This window comes from Lipophrys pholis (genome assembly GCF_963383615.2).
Source record: "Lipophrys pholis genome assembly, chromosome: 2".
Lineage (NCBI taxonomy): Eukaryota > Metazoa > Chordata > Actinopteri > Blenniiformes > Blenniidae > Lipophrys > Lipophrys pholis.
In genome coordinates this window covers 6,369,689-6,388,793 of record NC_137636.1, presented here as the reverse complement: position 1 = coordinate 6,388,793, position 19,105 = coordinate 6,369,689, and the positions used below count along the sequence as shown (strand labels likewise).

Sequence of the window (19,105 nt, the reverse complement as noted above, 5' to 3'; positions counted from 1 at the left end):
TGGAGGACTCCAGCAGGCTCAGTCTATACAGTAAATAAAACCTTGAGGTGCTGATTGGTGTTTATATATTTGCATTTGGTGCAGTATAATGGGTATTTGTGGCTGATGAGTCAATGCAGCTGGCGGGAGGCGTTAGACAGGGTGTGGTGCAGAGAGCTGGCGGGGAACTGGAGGAAGAATTAAGATGCAGCTTGATGAAGTACGTTAAATATTACGACAAATTGCAGGAATAGAGGAAATTAGAAGTTCAGGACATCGTGTAGTTAAGAGAGACAATTATCTACGTCAACTTACCTGTTTTTTCTTACTTCCTTAGAAACCGTGGTGGGAAACAACAGATTCTACTTCTGGTTTTTTTTCTAGGATGAGGCAGAATCCAAACATTTAAATTGGAATCATGGCATGGGCAATCAGGTATTCTTAAATGAGTTTAAAATGAAACATTTTAAGGCACATTTTACAAGGGTGACCACAGCAAGTCATTGAAATTTGCACCATACACTTGGCTCCTTTTCACTTCTTGTGCCCTTGGTACCGCAACTGGGATTCAAACCGAGGTTCCTTAAACTCAAGGTCAAGACATAACCTGATGCCTCACTATGTTGGTGCGATACCTCAAGGATGGAATAAAAAAAATCAATCATAGCATTTTATCTACTAGTTTGAAAAACCCTGGTGCTGGCTTGTAAAATGTATTGAGACTTAGATATATTTTTCAATAATTTAATAATTACTACATGGCAAGACAAACGTGAATTTTCCAGTTGATTTGAATGAAATGAAAACTAAGCGTTTGCTCTCTGTGCAAAATAAAAACAGGTCAATTTTTATTTTCTTAGGATGTATTTCTTTTCCCACAGGGATCTGTGCTTCTTTTGAGTTTTATGGTCCAATTTGTTTAGAAACCATGAGGTCATTCATACATGTCTGTACATGGTGGAAACACACACACACACACACACACACACACACACACACACACACACACACACACACACACACACACACACACACACACACACACACACACACACACACACACACACACACACACACACACACACACACACACACACACACACACACACACACACACACACACACACACACACAGAAAAAAAGCACATGACTCTACACAGCTCCAGCAGCGATTGTTGCAGCCACAAAGTCAAGTGATAATCATCTGAAGAGGCACGGAGGACAATATTTAGCTTGTTAGTCAGTGGAGTCTGGGCAGGACTTCCTGCTGTTTTTCTAGGCACCGCGCTCAGCCTACAGTCAAAGTCATCGCCTGGCTCACCGTCGATGTGACTAACTGCTCTACTACTGCCAAGTTAATAACGCCACAACGAGAAGCCCATCACAGCTTTTTTCCGAAAACCCTCGTGTCCTCAAATAACCTGGAGACAGCTACAGTTTCTAATTCGTCGAAGCCGTGCAGGCCGTCTCCCTCCACCTCGAACCACGTTGGAAGCACCGCCGAGCCCTCTCTTTCAGCCGGGGAATCCCTCGGCTGCATCAACCCTTTGTAACCTTACCGGAAGTTCACACTCCTCCAACCACTTCCTGCCTTTTGCTCATCACCTCCATCAGCCCCCTTTCACCAGCAACCAGAGGACGGTGTGCCCAAAGGTCTCGCCCAGTTTTTTTCACAGTGGTCAGCTTTTCTGCCCTTTTATGGAAGAAGTGGCTGGCTCTTTGCTTGTTATTTCCTTTGCCTGTGAAATGAGCAGGAAAAACAGGCTGCTTTTTTTTCCTATGCACTTTTGTTTGCTTTTAAAAACGGAACCCAAAAAGGATGGCTTTGAGAATGCCTTTTCTCTAAATGTGATTAAAAAAAAAGCTCTATTCACTGGATAAAAACAGACTTAGTACAGAAATAGATATCCTGCAATGAATTGAAAAAATAAAATTCAATAAAAATCTATGTCAACATTCAACTGTGAGCAACAAACCTCTAAGCTGAAGGTTTGCACTTTCACCTATTGCCACAACCAGATCTCGCTCTCTAACCTGCAACTCAATCATCTTCGAAGCCTAAAAAAAAGAGACTGTTTTCCCATAGCAGCTTAATCAAATGATGCTGTATAAACTCACACAAGAAAGACATTCATGAGTTCATGTCCCTCAAGTACCGATAAGACAGGCGAATTGGCAGAGAAAGACAACAGCCGGCGAGCGACCGCTGCCTCTTTACAGTGTGTGTCCATCCCATCTGACTCAAACTGAAGAGGAAAAACAACTTGAAAAAACATTAGGACAGCGTGAAAACACGTGAAAGGCTAAAAGAAAGAACGAGAAGCTCAGACGAGCACATGTTCCACTCAGAAAAATGACAGGAAGCGAGCGGGAAGAAAAGATGATCACATCATGACATCAGCGTCTGCTCGAGGACTGAAAAGCCTGAGTCACACGGAGACATCTGCGGTGCCTCTGATGTGCTTCACAACCCCTCAGAGAAATGGTGGAGTCCTAACCCGTGGCTGGCTGTGGATCCCGCAGCAACATGGTGTCTTCTTTTTTTAAGCCATTTCATAGCAACTTTTAATTATTTTGAAAAGAAATAGAAAAATATAGAAAATCAAATATAAGCTTCAGGGAGCCTTACAAACCTCTGTGGAAGAGTTGTTACCTTGCCTGTATTAGTCAAAGTTCTAAGCTATACAGATGCATATCACTTTACATCTTGAGTGGATATACTGTTGGTGGTGTATTTTAGCGGGTTTGCTGTGTATACCTGCATGATACTGCTACTTTTGAGGATCATTCTGAAAATGATCTAACAAAGCGGCAAATCTTTATTGCAGTTAACTGTGAAATGAGATCATTCATCGGATGACTTGAAATACATTTGTATGTATCGTACGGTCACCTGATTATCACCATGTGTACGAGCTGCTGTGAAAACGCACCTTGAAGTAGCTACAGTTGGACCGTGTTTGAATAAAGTGTTTGCATAGTGAACGCATGATCACCACGTGTAAGTGCAAAAGCAAATTCCCGCACGAGGCTCTCAGCGAGTGCTCATTCTACACCTCATAGTTTTTTTCTATTAGCAGCAGTGAGAAACATGAGGTTGTGTCTTACATGAGCCTTCTCTCTACGTGTTTCCAGAAGCTTGTCGTGGTAGTGCTGGGCAACAGACGGATCCACGTCGGTCAGCTTGGCCGAGGGGTTCTGAAGCATGGCCAGAGTCTTCATGGGGTCTCCTTCGTCCAGGGCCTCATTGATCAGACCGATAGCGGCAATTCCTACGCACACATGACACACGTCAGTCCGCCGATCACGAGATAAGCCAGGAGGATGAAAAAGAATTTCTGCAGTCAGAGATGAGCAAAAACCTTATTTTTTGATAGAGAGTAAACCTAACTTTGGCCATGTTTGCTCTTATTCTCTGGCAAGATTATGAGGACTTTGATATCAATAGTTTAACAGTGTTACAGAGATGAAGTTTCATTAACAAGTTAAGCACTTTAATAATCTGAGGAATCACAATCAATACTTGAATCAGAAAAAGTCAGCTCTAAGATGTTTTCTAATCCTGGCATAACAGTACAATATATACAATACAGGAACATATCACCCATTCCCATACGTAATCTCTGTCAAGAAGTGGGATCATCGCACAACTAGAGCTGAAGAAAACGTGCACATTTTGTTATATTTGTTTGATTTGTCCAATAAATGAATAAACTTCATTTTGATTGTAACAGAGTTTCCTACATAAATTATATTTATGATCTGTTGCAATGGGATTATTTAATTTGTATGATTTACCAACTACTCATTGTGGAACACATTACTCTGTGACATACTTGGACCACGAAAAAGATTTTCAAAAGGAAATGTCTGTCTATTTTGGATATTAGAACAACAAAGGTAAAAAGGATGTTTCAACTAGAATGGGAAAATCTGTTTGAATTTACTCTCAAAATGAATTGTTGTATTCTCCTGTAAAATATCATTTAGAGTCGACACATTTTTCAGTATTATATGACTGTAATAACTTTAACAAGAAATTGAAGATTTTGATCATAACCTAATGACTTTGCCGCCTAACAGTGTTATGTGGCCTAGAACTAATACACTAAAGTGCATTCATAGCCTTCTATATCTAACTTTTGTTCCTCGTTTATCTCTACTCACTTGATGTTTCAACACAGCATTTCTCTCTAGTCTCTGGTTACTCTAATTTGGCAGAGGGTGCGTTTGTTTCATTGGTGTGTATGTTTGCTTTCCTGTCTTCTGTTAGACTCGTAAACAGTTCAGGCTTCTCTCTTCCTTTCACCCGGTATCAGCTGGACAGGACCTTTTGCAATCCTATCTGAGTATCAAAGACCGACGGATGCGTCACTTACGTTCGTGCTCCTCCTGCACAGCCAGGTTGACTTGGTCGATACAAGCCTGAATGTCGTTCCATGTCAGATAGTCGTTGCCGTCGTCCCGGGCTGCCGCCTTAAGACGCATGAGCTCGTCCATGTACCTGAAGAAACACGGTCGTTAGGCACGACTCCAACATCCTGCCTGATGGAAAACACACGTTTGGCTCTCCGCTGTCGGATGCTGACCTCTGTGCGTACTCGTCCTCCACGTTACTGAGACCAGTGACGGCACTGGACAGCTGTCTCCAGAGCGCAGCTCGGTCTCCTACATCCATGGCCTGATTCATCAGCACCACAGCGGACAGCATCTCCACCGCAACCAGCAGCTCAGGGTGGGACAGGGAGCCCTGCATAGGCAGAGGTCATATTGTTTCACATGTCAAACTACCAATAAAGAATACAGGAAATAAGTAAGAATCTTATTTTGACAATTAAAGTCAATCATACAAAAGGTTAAAATGATGCAATTCTGTTTCTAGCTTGGTATATGAAAAATATTGATGAAGATTGAATTTGTTTTAGCGGTGAGCATTTGGTTGGCCAAAAAAAAAAGCAAAAAAAAGAGACATTCTAAGCTGAATTTCAGATTGTCAAGAAACATTTTCAGTCCAAATGACACATAAGTGAATGTCGAAATTCATAATCCAAGTTCAATGTCGAAGTTCATAATCAGCTACATCGCTGTCCTATCAAAATGACAATAAATACATTGAGACCATGGATTCTAAAAATTATTTGAAGTATTTTTGTGTTGGATTTGACATTCATCTTCTCGGTAAAATCAATCTGTGGACCACCTCAAAAAACAACAAAACGTTGCAATTCTAACCACTGAAATGCCATTTATGACAGAACGTTAAAAATGTATGTATTGAGTATTACAAGTTAAAAATAAACCTAGGGGTGTATGGCAATTACCAGAATATTACCAAAACAAAAATAAACTGTATAACCCACAAGAACATCTGTATTGCTGAGTCATGAGAAGTAGGAATTCATTTTCAGGTCATCAAGTACCTTTATTCTCTGTTCAAATGCCACATGTTGAAATGTTTCCATGCTGTTGATGTTGCAGCTGTGAGCTCAACATGTGGTATTTTTTAAGTGCGAGTGTGCAGTTCTTGGTGGTACCTCCGGGCTTTGCTGCTGCAGGCTGGAGAGCTCTCTCTGGTAGAGGTCCGCAGCACTGAGGTAGACCTCGGGCAGCTGGGCGTCAGGGTTCATCAGCTCCTGCACCGTCTTCTCGGGCACGCCGGCTCTGATGGCGGCGTTGATGCGTTCGACAGCTTTCAGCACTGCACAAGAAGTGAGGTTAAGTTAGAAGGGCAAAATAGAAGGAAGAACAAAAAGGCCAGAGGAAGCTTACTCTTTAGATAGCCTTCTGCTATCCCGTTGGCCAAGTCCACGCCGCCCTGCAGCTCGTCTTTGGTCAGCGCTTCTCCTGGGGACACCTACAAAGACGGACAAGCAGGGATGTCACAACTTCTTTGCTAAATATAATCAAACGTTCATATTAATGAACACTGTGCCTACCTGCTCTTTGTTCTCGCGGTCACCCTGCAGCTGTTTGAGATACCAGTTTTTGTTTTGAGGCTGCAGGTTTTGAATGCCCAGGGCCTTCAGCGCTTCATACAGCTTATCCTCATCGCCACTCAGCAAAGCTTTCTCAGCGGCACTCAGCGCGTTGCTCACTGTCAGAGAAAAGGTTGACATTTCACAAGTGCACCACAGGACATGAGCCCAACCAATAAACCTCTGGGTAAAAAAAAAAGATGCGTATTTATCACCGTTACATGGGTGAAAATGTATTAATACACACATTACAGGGGACTTTGATTCACTACATGGACCTAAAGCAAATCTCCCTCAGAAAAATGTTTAAAAATATGCACAGATAAAAAAACGTTTTACAATTACAATACGGTAAAGTGGCAGAAATGGATTAGTCAAAAGTAAAGTCTGCAACGTGACAAGTTTCTGTAGATGCAGTTTCTCTGAAAAGGCAAGTTAAATGTATTTATACAGCACCATTCAAACACAGGGCAATTCACAGTGCTTTACAAAGAAATTAAAGGAATACAGAAAAGCTTTACAAAGAAATATATTAATAAAAGCAATACATTAAAGCTTTAAAAAAAATGAAATGAAATACATTAAAACAAATAATAAAGCTTTAGCAGGAGCATAAATCTAGCCAGAGGACAATCAGGACCTGTGCTATGACCTTTACCCTTTCTGGGACTCCAGACAAAGTCTCTGCTCCCATTCCTTCGTCGGGGTACAAGGAAAATAAAACCCCGTAAATAATACTCGGAATTAAGTTGTTTTCGTAAGTACAAATAGTAAAACTGCCTAATTCTTTCGTTAGGTACAAAGACCAAAGCCGTGAATTTAACCTTTTGTTTAAGTACAAAGAACACAACATGTGTGTGTACATGCTTGTACAACCCTAATCCATGCAGACATTTATGTCATGAAGACTTGTCTTCCTTCTGGGGACAGAAACCAGCTATCCACAATGAAACTATTAGAGTTTTACAGCAATGATATGTTTTCAAGTTAGTCTAAGATCAGAGTTATTTGAGGGTGGGGCAGAGAAATCCTACCCTCAAACTGCCACCCCAGAAGTTCCGCCCGAGGGAGAAGTGTGTATAATAATTTAGTAAGTAATCGATCCGTTTACGCCACTACATTACAGGGCGGTTCCATGAGGGCAATCACCATAGTTTAGGTGATGACATGTTTCACATCAGACAGGTTAAAGTCAAGCAAATAGACTAAGTCTACAGGAAATGAATGGAAGTCGCTGTGTGTGTGTGTGTGTGTGTGTGTGTGTGTGTGTGTGTGTGTGTGTGTGTGTGTGTGTGTGTGTGTGTGTGTGTGTGTGTGTGTGTGAGAGAGAGAGAGAGAGAGAGAGAGAGAGACACTCACCGTTGACCTGGTTGACGTTGCCCTGGATTTCAGCCTGTGTGAGGAGCTCGTCATAGATGTCTCTCTCTGCGTCTGCGTTCTCCATTTGCTGTTGAAGCAGACAAAAATAAATAAATAAATGAAGCTTAACAATCCTCAGTTTTGGGGCTATTTCTATATTTCATAGATTTACATCGACTCACGAGTGTGTGTGCTTTTTTTTTTTAATATCCTTAATTTATTATCCTAATATGTTTTAATACATTTATGCCGTTCGTTTCTGCCTTTGTCACGTCGTCACACATCATCTAAGCTTCTCACCCGTTTGCGTGAGTTGGCCACCTTCTCTCCTTTGGCCCGGTACAGAGTATCGTGGTACTGGCTGGCGGAGTTAGAATCCAGTTGGACCAGCATGGCGTTGGGGTTGTGCATGGCGGCCAGCGTGCCCTCCGGTACCCCCTGATCGATAGCCTCGTTGATGGCGATCACAGCAGCGTGCACTGATGATAGAGAAGGCGGATGAGGAGTTGCTTCATATTGATTAAGGAGGGTTTTTTTTTTAAATCTGTATTCCATCTTGTCTTGAAAGAAGATATAGACAAGTTTACATTAGAGCATTGCTCTTACTGTCATATAGTTATGATGGGAAATAAACTTCCATTCTTTTACAGAATAGTATCAGTGATGCGCCCTCAAAAAAACATTAACTATAAATAAGCTATGAATATTAAATATTTATACTTTTTTCAGATTTGAAATTCCTTCTGAAATTTAATTTATTTGCAATTACTTTTTCAATAGAAATAGTCTTCAAATGTGTATCCTGCAAACCCAACAACAAATAAGACTTTATATCGATTTAGACTCACTGTGAAGTTAGACTTTATTTCAGGAAACTTTTTATAGATTGTTGCTATTCATTTGCGATTTCCCTCTTATTTGTTGGTGATTTTTCAGTACAACACTTTGCAAGACTGAATAATTATATATTTAATCATGCAGCATCAAAACCAAAGTCAATTCTAATTCTAATTTATGTATTCCCTTTTCTTTTTCTTTTTGATCTTTAGTTATTTTCCTGCAAGTGCTCTATCATTATTTCATTTCAGAGACAAAAACATTATTAAATCGGTGTGAAAAAGAGGTTGAGGTTGTATCGGTAAAAAAAATACATATCCACCACAATTTATCCATCTCATTATTTGTACTGATGCCTAATAAATGATAAAGAATCTGAAGCTCTTGGATTCATCCCTAAGAATCTGACATCCAAAGCCTTCTCACATGCTGCTTCGTCCACTGAGAGCTCATTGGCCAGGATGCCGCCAATCTTGCTGAAGGCGGGCATCTGGATGCCGTACTTTTCCAGCTCACTCTTCATGTTGTTGATCTCCTCCTCTGGGAGAGAGAAAGCAAAGAAGAAGAAACAGATCCATGAAAAAATAACAAAAAGGAAACAAGGGGGTGGGAGAAAGAAAGAAGGGGTAAGGGAAGTTCGGTGGAGACAAACTGTTCCAGGCTCATGTGTTATATTCAAGTTTCTCAGACTGGCTCTCGGACCGGGAGCTGAGCAGCAAAAATCTCTCACAGTTCCTAATGACTTTCACATTTCCAGCAGCTCCTCCACGTTGAAGCCTGCCATGCTCTGTGCTCTCACTTCTGCTCTCAGGGTGCACACAAGTTCAGCAGATTCTTAAATATCATGTTTACTTTGGCGGCATCAATCATTGCGACTTCACAGGGAGGGGATGAGGAAAACAGATGAACGCATGAGAGTTGAGGCTCGAACCTACCGGTGAAATCTACTTTTCCATAAAGATCCTGGATCTGAGGAGCCAAACCCAGCTTGAACAAGTACAGGCTGTAAAAAAAAAAGATGACAAATGGAAACTGATGTGAAAAAAAGGACGACACAATGTGCAGCCAGAGGAGCAAACGTCAAACAAGAACAAGGTGCAGTGGCATCGAACACGGGAACAACGAATGATGTATTGTGAGGGGTTTTATTTAGTTATTTTTTAAAGGTTGCACATACTACTGCCGCAAAAGGGTGAACTTGAGAGGGTAAGGGGGGTTCAAAGCTTCACCAGTCAAAAACATCAGCAATATCAAAGTAAAAAACATTATTTTACGGTAAAGAAACAGATGCACATTATCTCCCTTTCACCCTATGCATATTCTAATTTTAAAAAATACATCAAATCCTGATTGTTTCTAGCTGTGTTTTGAATGTCTGGACATCGAGGTTGGCCGTCTGGCCTCACAGAAAGAAAGCACCAGTCTGGACTGCGTAGAGTTTCCATGTTCTCCCTATGCGATTTGGATTTTACTTCTGCACATATCTCAAATGAAACCGATATTTCAGGGCTTGGAAAAGTGACATTTAATACTAATCAATATTAGTTACACTAATATTTTAAGCGAGGATAAGCTGGAGCAGTTTCGCTTTAGTTTGTTTCAGTTTGACGTGTTCTCAGTTTCCTGCCTCAGCCAAAGAAATGCTTGTAATCTTGTCCAAGATTTTCTTTAAAGCTTTTTTTGATCTTATGTGACATTTAAATTTGAAAATGTGAATATAAATATAAATAAAACGAATGATTAAAATCGATATGAATAACAGAAAGAGCTGGCATATTTAATTTTTTCTTCAGCTTTTGAGAAAATCAGCTGGATCATTGAAGACTAGAGCCGATAAGATTGTGTTGACTTCTGCAGCTGCTTTCTGTCCCAGCTGTGGTCAGCAGCCATCCAGGGGAGGGTATTAGTGTGGGAACACGGTCAAGTCGGGTGGGAGAGGAGGACTGGCTATGAAACAAGGTCCAGCATTTAGATTTTACTGGAAGAAGATTGCAAAAATAAACAACACAGATCATCACTCACACACAGGCAATTTTAGAATGACTCATGAATCTAAAACTTTTGTTTTAGGTAAGTGGCAGGAAACAAGAAACCTTGAAAAAAAAAAAAAATCTCAAACACGCACAGGGAGAACATGCAACGCCAACACAGAAAAGTCCTCAAATCCGGACTCAAACTAGGGATATTCCTGACGTGAGGCCAGAGTGCAAATCACTACGCACCAGTTGCAGAGTGATTTTCTTTGATTTCTTTTTATTTTCCTACATGTTTTGCACCTGTAGTACAACAGAAATATTGTTTTCAAAATTTAAAAAAAAAAGAGGTAGAGCAAATGAAAAAAGGAGTCTACTTCAGTCAGATTTCAGATATCAAAGATTTTCTGTTGATGCTGCCACACGGAGGTGATAAGAGGCGACTCTGGGCTTAAAGGATTTTCTGTGTAGAGTTCTGTGCATTGGCTTTCTCAAGATATTCCAGTTTCCTCCCACAATACAAAGCTACCAGGTTACCTGCTGACTGCATTTTGGCCCAAATGTGCGTCTCTTGGTTGTTGCCCTGAGATGAACTGGCTAACTTCTCCAGATTGCACTTGTGGGTGAAGAAGGCTGATGAACACCGAGGAGCTTTTCAGTGTGAAACACTAAAAACAGCAGTTGCCTGTTGCCGGTATTTCAAATTTCAGTAAGATGCCTCTGGGCTGCCCTTGTTCTCTTCCTGACTGCAAAGCCATCTGCATCCACTTCACCTGAGCTGGAATGCTCTAATGAAACAAACTGTTCCATACCTCATATATCACTGGATCCCTTCTGCTGGAAAAACTGCACTGCTCACATCATAAACTGTCACAGACTTCCAAAACGTCACAAACCACAAGTGTGCACGGCCCACAGGAGATACCATAGCTTTTTAAGCACCTCTTAGATATGCTTTGTTTTATCATTTTCATTTTTATATCATTCATACTTGAATTATTGACATTTAATTCAAATGTTTTTTTTTTCTTTTTACTTTATTGTTAATTTTAAGAAGAAATTCGGTTTTGAAGTTTTTAGTAACGGTGATTTATTTTCCTTAAATTTTTTATTTATTTTTAAATCGAGTTTCAGAATGTGAAAACATCAAAATTCCTCAAGCAGCACAAACCTGAGAGCATGTATGCAGTAGATGCAGCGCGGCATGTTCTTTCTGTCGTATATGTCTGTTGTCTCGGGGTAGAAGATCTGAAACACAGACGGGGAGAGAGGACAGTGGGTCGGTGCAGCATGCCATCATGTCGCAGCATGAGTACAGGCGTGATTCGGGATATTGGCTCAGATGAGAGATTGCACAATATGAATGCGCAGCCACACGTCCTGGCACAGACTCAGTGGGGCAACTGGGGTGAAAACTTTGAAGGTGGCTGCAGATTCTTTTCACTGCTGCCGGTCGATGATATTTTGGGCTCAACCTTCAAAAAAAATAATAAATAAAATGTTCCCACCACTATAATGACGCGTATTCAGTGTCCCCTAAGCTGAGAGTCTTTGAGAGGATGGAAACTTCTCAGAGAGGTACTTTCACAACACCAGATCTCTGCTGACTGCTTTTAGGGGCGAGTCCTTTTAAGGGCCTAACAGGCAGCGTATTAACAAAGAAAGAAATAGTCCCTCTATATAAATATACCGATATATTTTTTTCTTTCAAAGAATATCTCAATACGTTTAGCAACATCCTGGAAGCTGCAGGATTCACGTCATCATTCTACATTATGACGCTTCACTGACTGGAAACGTTTATAAGCAGAGTAATTCATGACCACCATGGGCAGGTATTTTATTTCACTGTTGGAAAAGGGGAAAAGAGTGGCTTACGTAACTAACAATGTATTATGGGGTAATATTTTGTACTACTACAATTCACATAGTATATGAAGCGTTACCCAAAAGTAACCTGTTGGTCTGTTCTATCAAAATATTACGTATGTTATGTATTTGTTTTGGTATTTTGATTTGACAACCAAGTATCATGAGGAATCAGAATCTTTTAAATCACAAAATCACATTGTTTTGAGGATTAAAAAAGTGCTTTACATGTCATTTGATGCAGTTAATATCCAACAATATATAAGAAATGGGGTGCTTTACAGCAAAGGTTAAACATACATTAACTGCTTTACATTCAATGAGAAATGTTATGAACACTAACTTTATTTTGTTCGGACTGTAAACTCGGTTGCAGGTTGTTTAGCAGGAAGGTGAAAGTGTCTGTGTTTGAACGTGACACCGTGACGGACGTAGAATCACACTCACCTTCGGCAGCCCCTTCGCCGCCATGGCGTTGAGCCACTGAATGACATTGTCCGTGTGTCTGAAATGAAGACCTGTCGCCTATGAAAGAGAAGCAGAACAAAGATGTTGTTCACTTCTTTTTAACAGGGTAACCAGTAACCGCAATAAAGTAATAATTTACACCAACGCTAAATATACGTGATAAAGGCACCTAAAATCTGCATGTTTTCACCTTGTAGCGCGTCTGCTCGCGGTCGTAGATCTTCTTGAGGGAAACGGTTTGCGGGGCGAAGAAGTTTCCCAGTTTGGCCAGATAGACGCCGTTCCTCAGCCCCTCCTCCAGCTCTGTGGTGGGAGGCAGCTCCTCGTCCAGGCAGGCCTCCATCCATCTGTGGGGAGAGAGCGGCAGGCATGAGTCACATGTGATAGTAAACACAGCATGGAAACACTCATAGCTGTTTATTTACGGGCTTGATTACTGTCGTTGAAAATGCAGCAAAAGGAGAAGCACCGTCTTTGATTAGAGGTGTTCTCGTACAGCAGTGTTCAATAAATACACAATATACAATAATGTAAGTTCACAAAATCTGCTATAATTACAGAACATTAAACGATGTTTGGCTTTTCATTCTAAATTAACCGTATTTAATTATTTTTCTAACTGCTCATTGAATGGAAGTCTTTGTTCATGCATTGTCATTTGCAACCTTATCATTTTGCACCAGTTCTAATCTGCCAAACAATACTAATCATGGAAGACTCCAGTCACCATGTTATCACAAACAGCTGGTAACACTGGAACCAGTAGGTGGACCGCAAGAACAGAGATACAAAAATATTAATATAATGAAAGCGCTGGTAGTTCAGTGAAAGGAAAACACGACAGAAGTATGTTGGGGGGAAAAAAAGGATTTACGCCTTTTGTGAAGGAGGGCGAGGCTGCGTGTTTGAAGTTTATTACAACAAAGGTATTCAAATAGTATGCAGTGTGCCTATTATCATTGGAAGTGGTAACACAAGTTTTCAGGATGCGGCTATTTGAAGTATTTGAAATAATATTTGATGTAAATAAAAAGATAAGCTGCAGCAGTTTTCAAGTGACCCCGAGGTCAGCAAAGCTATCTCCTTTAAGAAAAAATTATTATCTTAAGCTTTAAAGGCCCAAGAGAGTAATAAGGGAGCTTGTTCCTTCACAGAGACCTGATTGTGGTAATGTAGTAAAAAATAGAAGAACAGGTCCTTCTTGACTATGAAAATGTCACAAGATAAGATTTATCAAACTGCTCCATCTCCTGCTGAAGGAGCGATTCATCAACATTAAAAAAAACGTACCGTGTTTAAAATTCTTATTTTTTATATATGAGGCTAAATGGTGTGCTGGTGTTACAAAGGGTGATATCGCCGCTCTAATGGTGGGTTCACCTGCTCGGTGGATAAATGCTTTTTAATCTAGCGCAATCTTCAGTGACTGATGTTTCACAACAAACTCCTAACCTGGCCTGTGGTAACCTCTCAGGGCTCCCAGCATTCCTCTTGTGTGACATTTCATTTGTTGCAGGTCGTACTGCGGAATCACATTCCTGCTGTGCCCGTGTCGGCTCCGAGCCACAGATGGGGGCACGCTGAGCTCTCAAACCCGGATGGCCAGAGCAGACTGAATTCCACCATCAAATGGCATCACCGTCCAGTAACTACACTTAGACACAGCCAGCTTTTGTTTAAAAAAGAAAGAAAAACAACTTGTTTTATGGCCTCTTCTATCTATCAGAAAGAGATCAATCTTTCTGAAGCAGAACAAGTTTCTTTTACAGCAAATGCAGTTGAATCCATCCTGACTGGCTTTCAAATTGTTGTTGATTTCAGGACATGTAAACATAGTGTACAGTCGCTAACTGCACAGCTTAACAGCAGCTCCCTTTCCTGAAGGATATTTAGGTCCGGGAGCTGCTTGGCGTTCAGGCCTGTTTCCTGCCCGTCTGGCAGAGAAATCATTTACACAGGATTTCTCTCATACGTTTTCTCTCATTTGTTGGGTTTCTGTCTTTAAAAAGCAGCTAGAAATAACTGTGTTGTATTTGGTGCTATATAAATAAAGTTGAATTTGTTTGAACAGTAAAGGTGATTAATCCATTTGCTTATTTTTAGAATTCCGGCTGCTTCTTTCCGGAATAGCCAGAACCAATGAGATCAACATATTTATTGAATACAGTTTTTTGTTTTTTTTTTACCAGATGTGCTTCCTGACACAGCCTGAGCAGTTACAGGATAAGACTCTTCCTCAGGGACCCGCAGTGGTGACCAGGCAACAGTGAGGTTTAAATCATTAAACCGGAATAAACTTCTGTTTATTACGACGACCGTAGTACTCTGTACCTCTGAAAAGTTCTCCATGTACAAGAAGACAGTGTGTTATTGTTATACTCTGAAAGACTTTTGATTTCAATGTATTTGTGCAATAAGAAATGAATAGACGGTAAATGAACAGCCTAAATGCAGAGAAAGTTTACAGCGTCTTGTTCCATTCACTGAACAATAACTATAGCAAACTGGATTACAGGCCTCTCCCACTTCAGATTTGTTTGTACATTCATTAAGAGTAGCATGTAGCTCGGTCTATGCACTGCGTCATTAAGGTCACCAACTATCAGCTCCGATTATGAAAACCTTGAGTTTATCATTGGTTGTGAGGAATTTCCCAGTGAGGCCAAACATGGGCTTTTGAAAAAAAGGCAAACAGCCGCCCCTCTTTTCATCTGCTCAGAAAACACTCCCACTCTTTAGTAACTGAGGTCTTTGTCAGGCAACAACAAGGTTAACTATTTCCTGAGTGAGATTAAAAGATTCCTTTCCTGCTGCAGACAGACCCCCACCGCTGACAAGCACACACATGCGTTCGTAGCACAAGAAGAGCTGTGTAGACCTCCACTGACTGAATTCAAATACAAACTGTCCAATTCTTTAAACAGAGCTGGACTTTTAGGGATTTCCTAGGTTGTGATTCCTTGCTGAGACTCTTGGTCCTGGAACAGATATATGAAGACACACTCACGCCCACACCGCAGTGCAAAGGGCAGCTCAGCCGCAGCTGAAACAACTTCCCTCTCAGGAAGTCGTGACATGGGCTCTGCAGACAGACCTGCTATTGAGGCCGAGGTGACCGACCCCATGGTCTGCCAGCCAGGAACAAGCCCCGGCTTTCACTCCACAGAGGAGCAGTGAAAGGCTCCATAAAGGCTGCTAAGTAATGGCTCTTTTATCAGGGCAACACACCCTTCCCAGGGAAGCACAAACACGGACACACCCTTCACTTAACCAGTGAGAAACGCAGCTATGATCGGGATTCGCGAATGTCACCAACAGCAGCAAAGCTCAGCCAAATTAAAAGTCAAACAATGTGTGGTACTTTCACAGGCATGTTGACAATTTCAAAAACACGGCCACAAATATAAAAGCATTGGTTGGTATCTTGGGAATTACTCCGAAGTAAATAACAAGCCACATCTGAGATAGGAAAGTAAAATAAGTTCCTCAGGGACACACTATCTGAAGGTTAATGCGACATAATCTCATCCCAGAAGGATTATCACTTCAAACAATGTAAGTATAATACTACTACTACTACAAATAATAAGAATAAGAATATCCCAGTTGTTGTGATTTCATTGACATTATTAAACTATGTTGCAGATTTCTACAGTTTGGTAAAAAAAACATTACGATTTCTGTTTGTAACTTTTGTAATAGCATATAAAATGCTGTTTCATTTCACAATCACACTGACTGAAGTGTCAACATGTGGTAAAACAATATGAAACAGAATTATCACACCATCCTTTCGGATTCTGATTTAATTATTAAACACAGTCTGGACCTGGACGAGTGGCATAACAGATGTATCTTTGAGCTTTTCTGGGTTTTGTTTCTTCCCATCTTTAATGTCCAACCCACAACTATGAGACTGTGAGGTTGTTTTTTTTAAGTAACACTGCATGTCACTGGTCAGGAGTGTATGCATCTTCATGTAAATAATCTGAATTGTTTTCTTTTCAACTTCCCAACTTCAAAGTGTTTCAATAATGCAGGGCTGGAGTTAGATGTACTTTATTATAAATCACAACTACAGAGTTAAACTTAATAAAATCTATGTTTTCATCCTGATGTAAATAGAACTTCACAGTTTCAACTCACAAAGGCATGATATTTACACATTTTTGGTAACCATCCCTTCCATTCCCTTTTCATCATCAGATGCATGTTTCAGGAAGCTGAGGTCCAGCCAGAGTTCAGAGGTCATTCGAATAGGAAGAAGTCTGCCGGTGACCAATGTCTCTTCAGGAAGACAGGCCGACTCCCTGCCAACAGACGAACCACAGCTGATCTCGAGGAACGTCCTCGGTTTTCCTTCGCTACTGAAAACTAGATCTTTCCTTTCCCTGCAGCACGACTTTAACGGTGTCGCTGTATAATGGCTGCAGGTGGTACGTTAACTGAAGATGAAGAAATTGTGCGCTTGTATTATGTACTTCCTCTTTCACAGGGTTTCACTCTGATAAAGCGTTTCCTCAGCCGGTTAATGTTTAGCGAGATCATATAAGGCTTTCACTGACAATCTAAAAGACTCATTTTGAATTGTCCTATCGCTCTTCCACAATGAGCAAATAGAATTCAACAGCCATTGTTTGGCTCACAACCACTTCATCGAAAAAAAAAACAAAAAAAAAACACCGAATATGTGAAATTGATTAGAGCGATACAGCTGATTTGAAGCATATTTAATTGATATTATATTTATAGATAACATGAATAACTTATGAAAAAAAGAAAGAAAAAAAGCTGTATTTTTCAACCAAACCTAACAGGATTCTAATGTGAAATACTTTCTCCCATCATGGATTTGTAAGGTAATAATTAAAACACTGACTTTATTTTCGAACGCAATAAATCATAGCCATTGTTCCACAAGCAGCACCACAGTTTTGAATCCCGTCTCGTAAAAATAAACATGATGAACAATGTTCCCTTGGCTTCCCGCACTGATTTTGTGGCATTGAAAACCAGATTGCTCCAGGTTATCAGACATCCTGCCAGGCTCGAAGCAAAAACAAAGCTTCTCAACTCACGAGGTGAACGGGGTCAAAGAGAGAGGTTTGAAGTGCTTCATATTTTTTTTAATGATGGATTGATTGACAATAAAACAAAAGGAAACTCAAGACTTCCAATTGCTGAAACCTCATAGGAAACCTTCCAGCACGATGCAAGTTTAATGTGCTTGATCCCGGTGTTAAAGCTACCTGCTATTTTACACCATGAATAAGGCCACAAGGCTAATTTCATTACAATTCTTTGAAAGCACACAGATGGAGAACGTGCAAATTCCAAGCAGAAAGCCTCCCAATCAAACTCGAACCGAGGATTTTGTTGCTGTGACATGAAAGCCACCATGTGGACCTGATATTTTTACATTATTTTTTGGTTTTTCAATGCATTTGATCACACCAGTATAACAGTTCAGTTGTACCGGTGGACTGCATCTTTGGTGTTCCCCATATATCCAGTTTAACACCCTATATTTCCTATTTAAGTCATCCACAAAATAATAAGCTCACTTCCCAGTCTCACCACATACGATCAGTTAAAGGCTGAATTGACTGAAAATAGATAAATACCAGTTATTTATTGTACTGACACCGCGAGGAAATGTGGGCATTTGTTGCTTTGTTGTATAATTGTACTTCAAATACCTTTATGTCTCTGAGCTGTTTGGTAAACAAATAAAGCCACAGTAATTGTGCTATCAGACATTATGTAAGGCCTGATGACATATCAACTGATAATACAACCCACATTTGGACTGTGGGTAGAATCCTTTTAATCAGCATTTTGTTTAAATAACTGTTGAGTAATGAAGGTCATGTCTTAACACTCAAGCAACATCGAAGCAAAGCTGCAGTCAAGTGAACACGCTCTACAAGACGCTATTTTTTTAGACAACAGATGGACTGAAGTGTGATGGAAAGCAGGAAAAGGTAGAGTAACAACAACAATGCACAAGTTGTCAGAACATTTCAACAATGCTCTGTTCTGAATTGCCGCGCCCTTTAAAAACGCGTCCGTTCATCCATGTGTCCTTGAGAGAAAATAGCAGGAAGTGCTGTGTGCTGCTGAATTGCTGGAAAGGCAAATCAAGTGTGGTAACTCTTATCTTATCAACGTCAAGGTGGGGACACTCTCCCTGTCCTGTTGTCTGCTACACGCCTCTTCCATTGTGATGAGTCGAATAAACACTTTGATGGAAGTGACATCTGACAATGTGAGAACAAACAACCAGCATGCTCCACAAGCCAGTGGGAGATTTCAACTTGAAGCTTTGCTTCGTTTAAGAAATGAAGAAGAGAGGGACTACGAGAGAAAAGAGATGATGGAGCCAAGTTTGTCCATTACATGCCTTGCTGCAACACTGGAATCTGTGCACCATCCGCCCTCATCCCAGCGCCGGAGCAGACAGATTCACACTGTACCTGTCAGATCTGTGTGGCCAACGAGAAGTGAGCATTGCTTAATGGAACTAATTTAATCGCACCGTTAATAACACCAAAATTATTACTATGATGATGTAGGAAGGATCTCTTCTTCAATTTCAACCTGAACATTACTGAAAAGGTACAAAATAGCTATTAAATGTCTGCA

At 40.6% G+C, this 19,105-nt stretch overlaps 1 protein-coding gene across 1 annotated transcript in view; it reads right to left on the bottom strand.

Annotated features, from left to right (window-relative positions):
* iqgap1 (IQ motif containing GTPase activating protein 1) overlaps positions 1–19,105 on the bottom strand; it is a 53,720-nt gene that overhangs the window by 18,453 nt on the left and 16,162 nt on the right. Inside the window, exons 3-15 of the mRNA XM_080493207.1 lie at positions 12,651–12,807; positions 12,440–12,517; positions 11,295–11,371; positions 9,086–9,153; positions 8,577–8,690; positions 7,614–7,792; positions 7,314–7,401; positions 5,916–6,073; positions 5,749–5,833; positions 5,514–5,677; positions 4,569–4,729; positions 4,359–4,483; positions 3,088–3,251 (exon numbers count right to left, since the gene is read on the bottom strand). Coding sequence (XP_080349333.1) covers positions 3,088–3,251; positions 4,359–4,483; positions 4,569–4,729; positions 5,514–5,677; positions 5,749–5,833; positions 5,916–6,073; positions 7,314–7,401; positions 7,614–7,792; positions 8,577–8,690; positions 9,086–9,153; positions 11,295–11,371; positions 12,440–12,517; positions 12,651–12,807 — 1,618 coding nt within the window. The remainder of the gene's footprint in view (positions 1–3,087; positions 3,252–4,358; positions 4,484–4,568; positions 4,730–5,513; positions 5,678–5,748; positions 5,834–5,915; positions 6,074–7,313; positions 7,402–7,613; positions 7,793–8,576; positions 8,691–9,085; positions 9,154–11,294; positions 11,372–12,439; positions 12,518–12,650; positions 12,808–19,105) is intronic.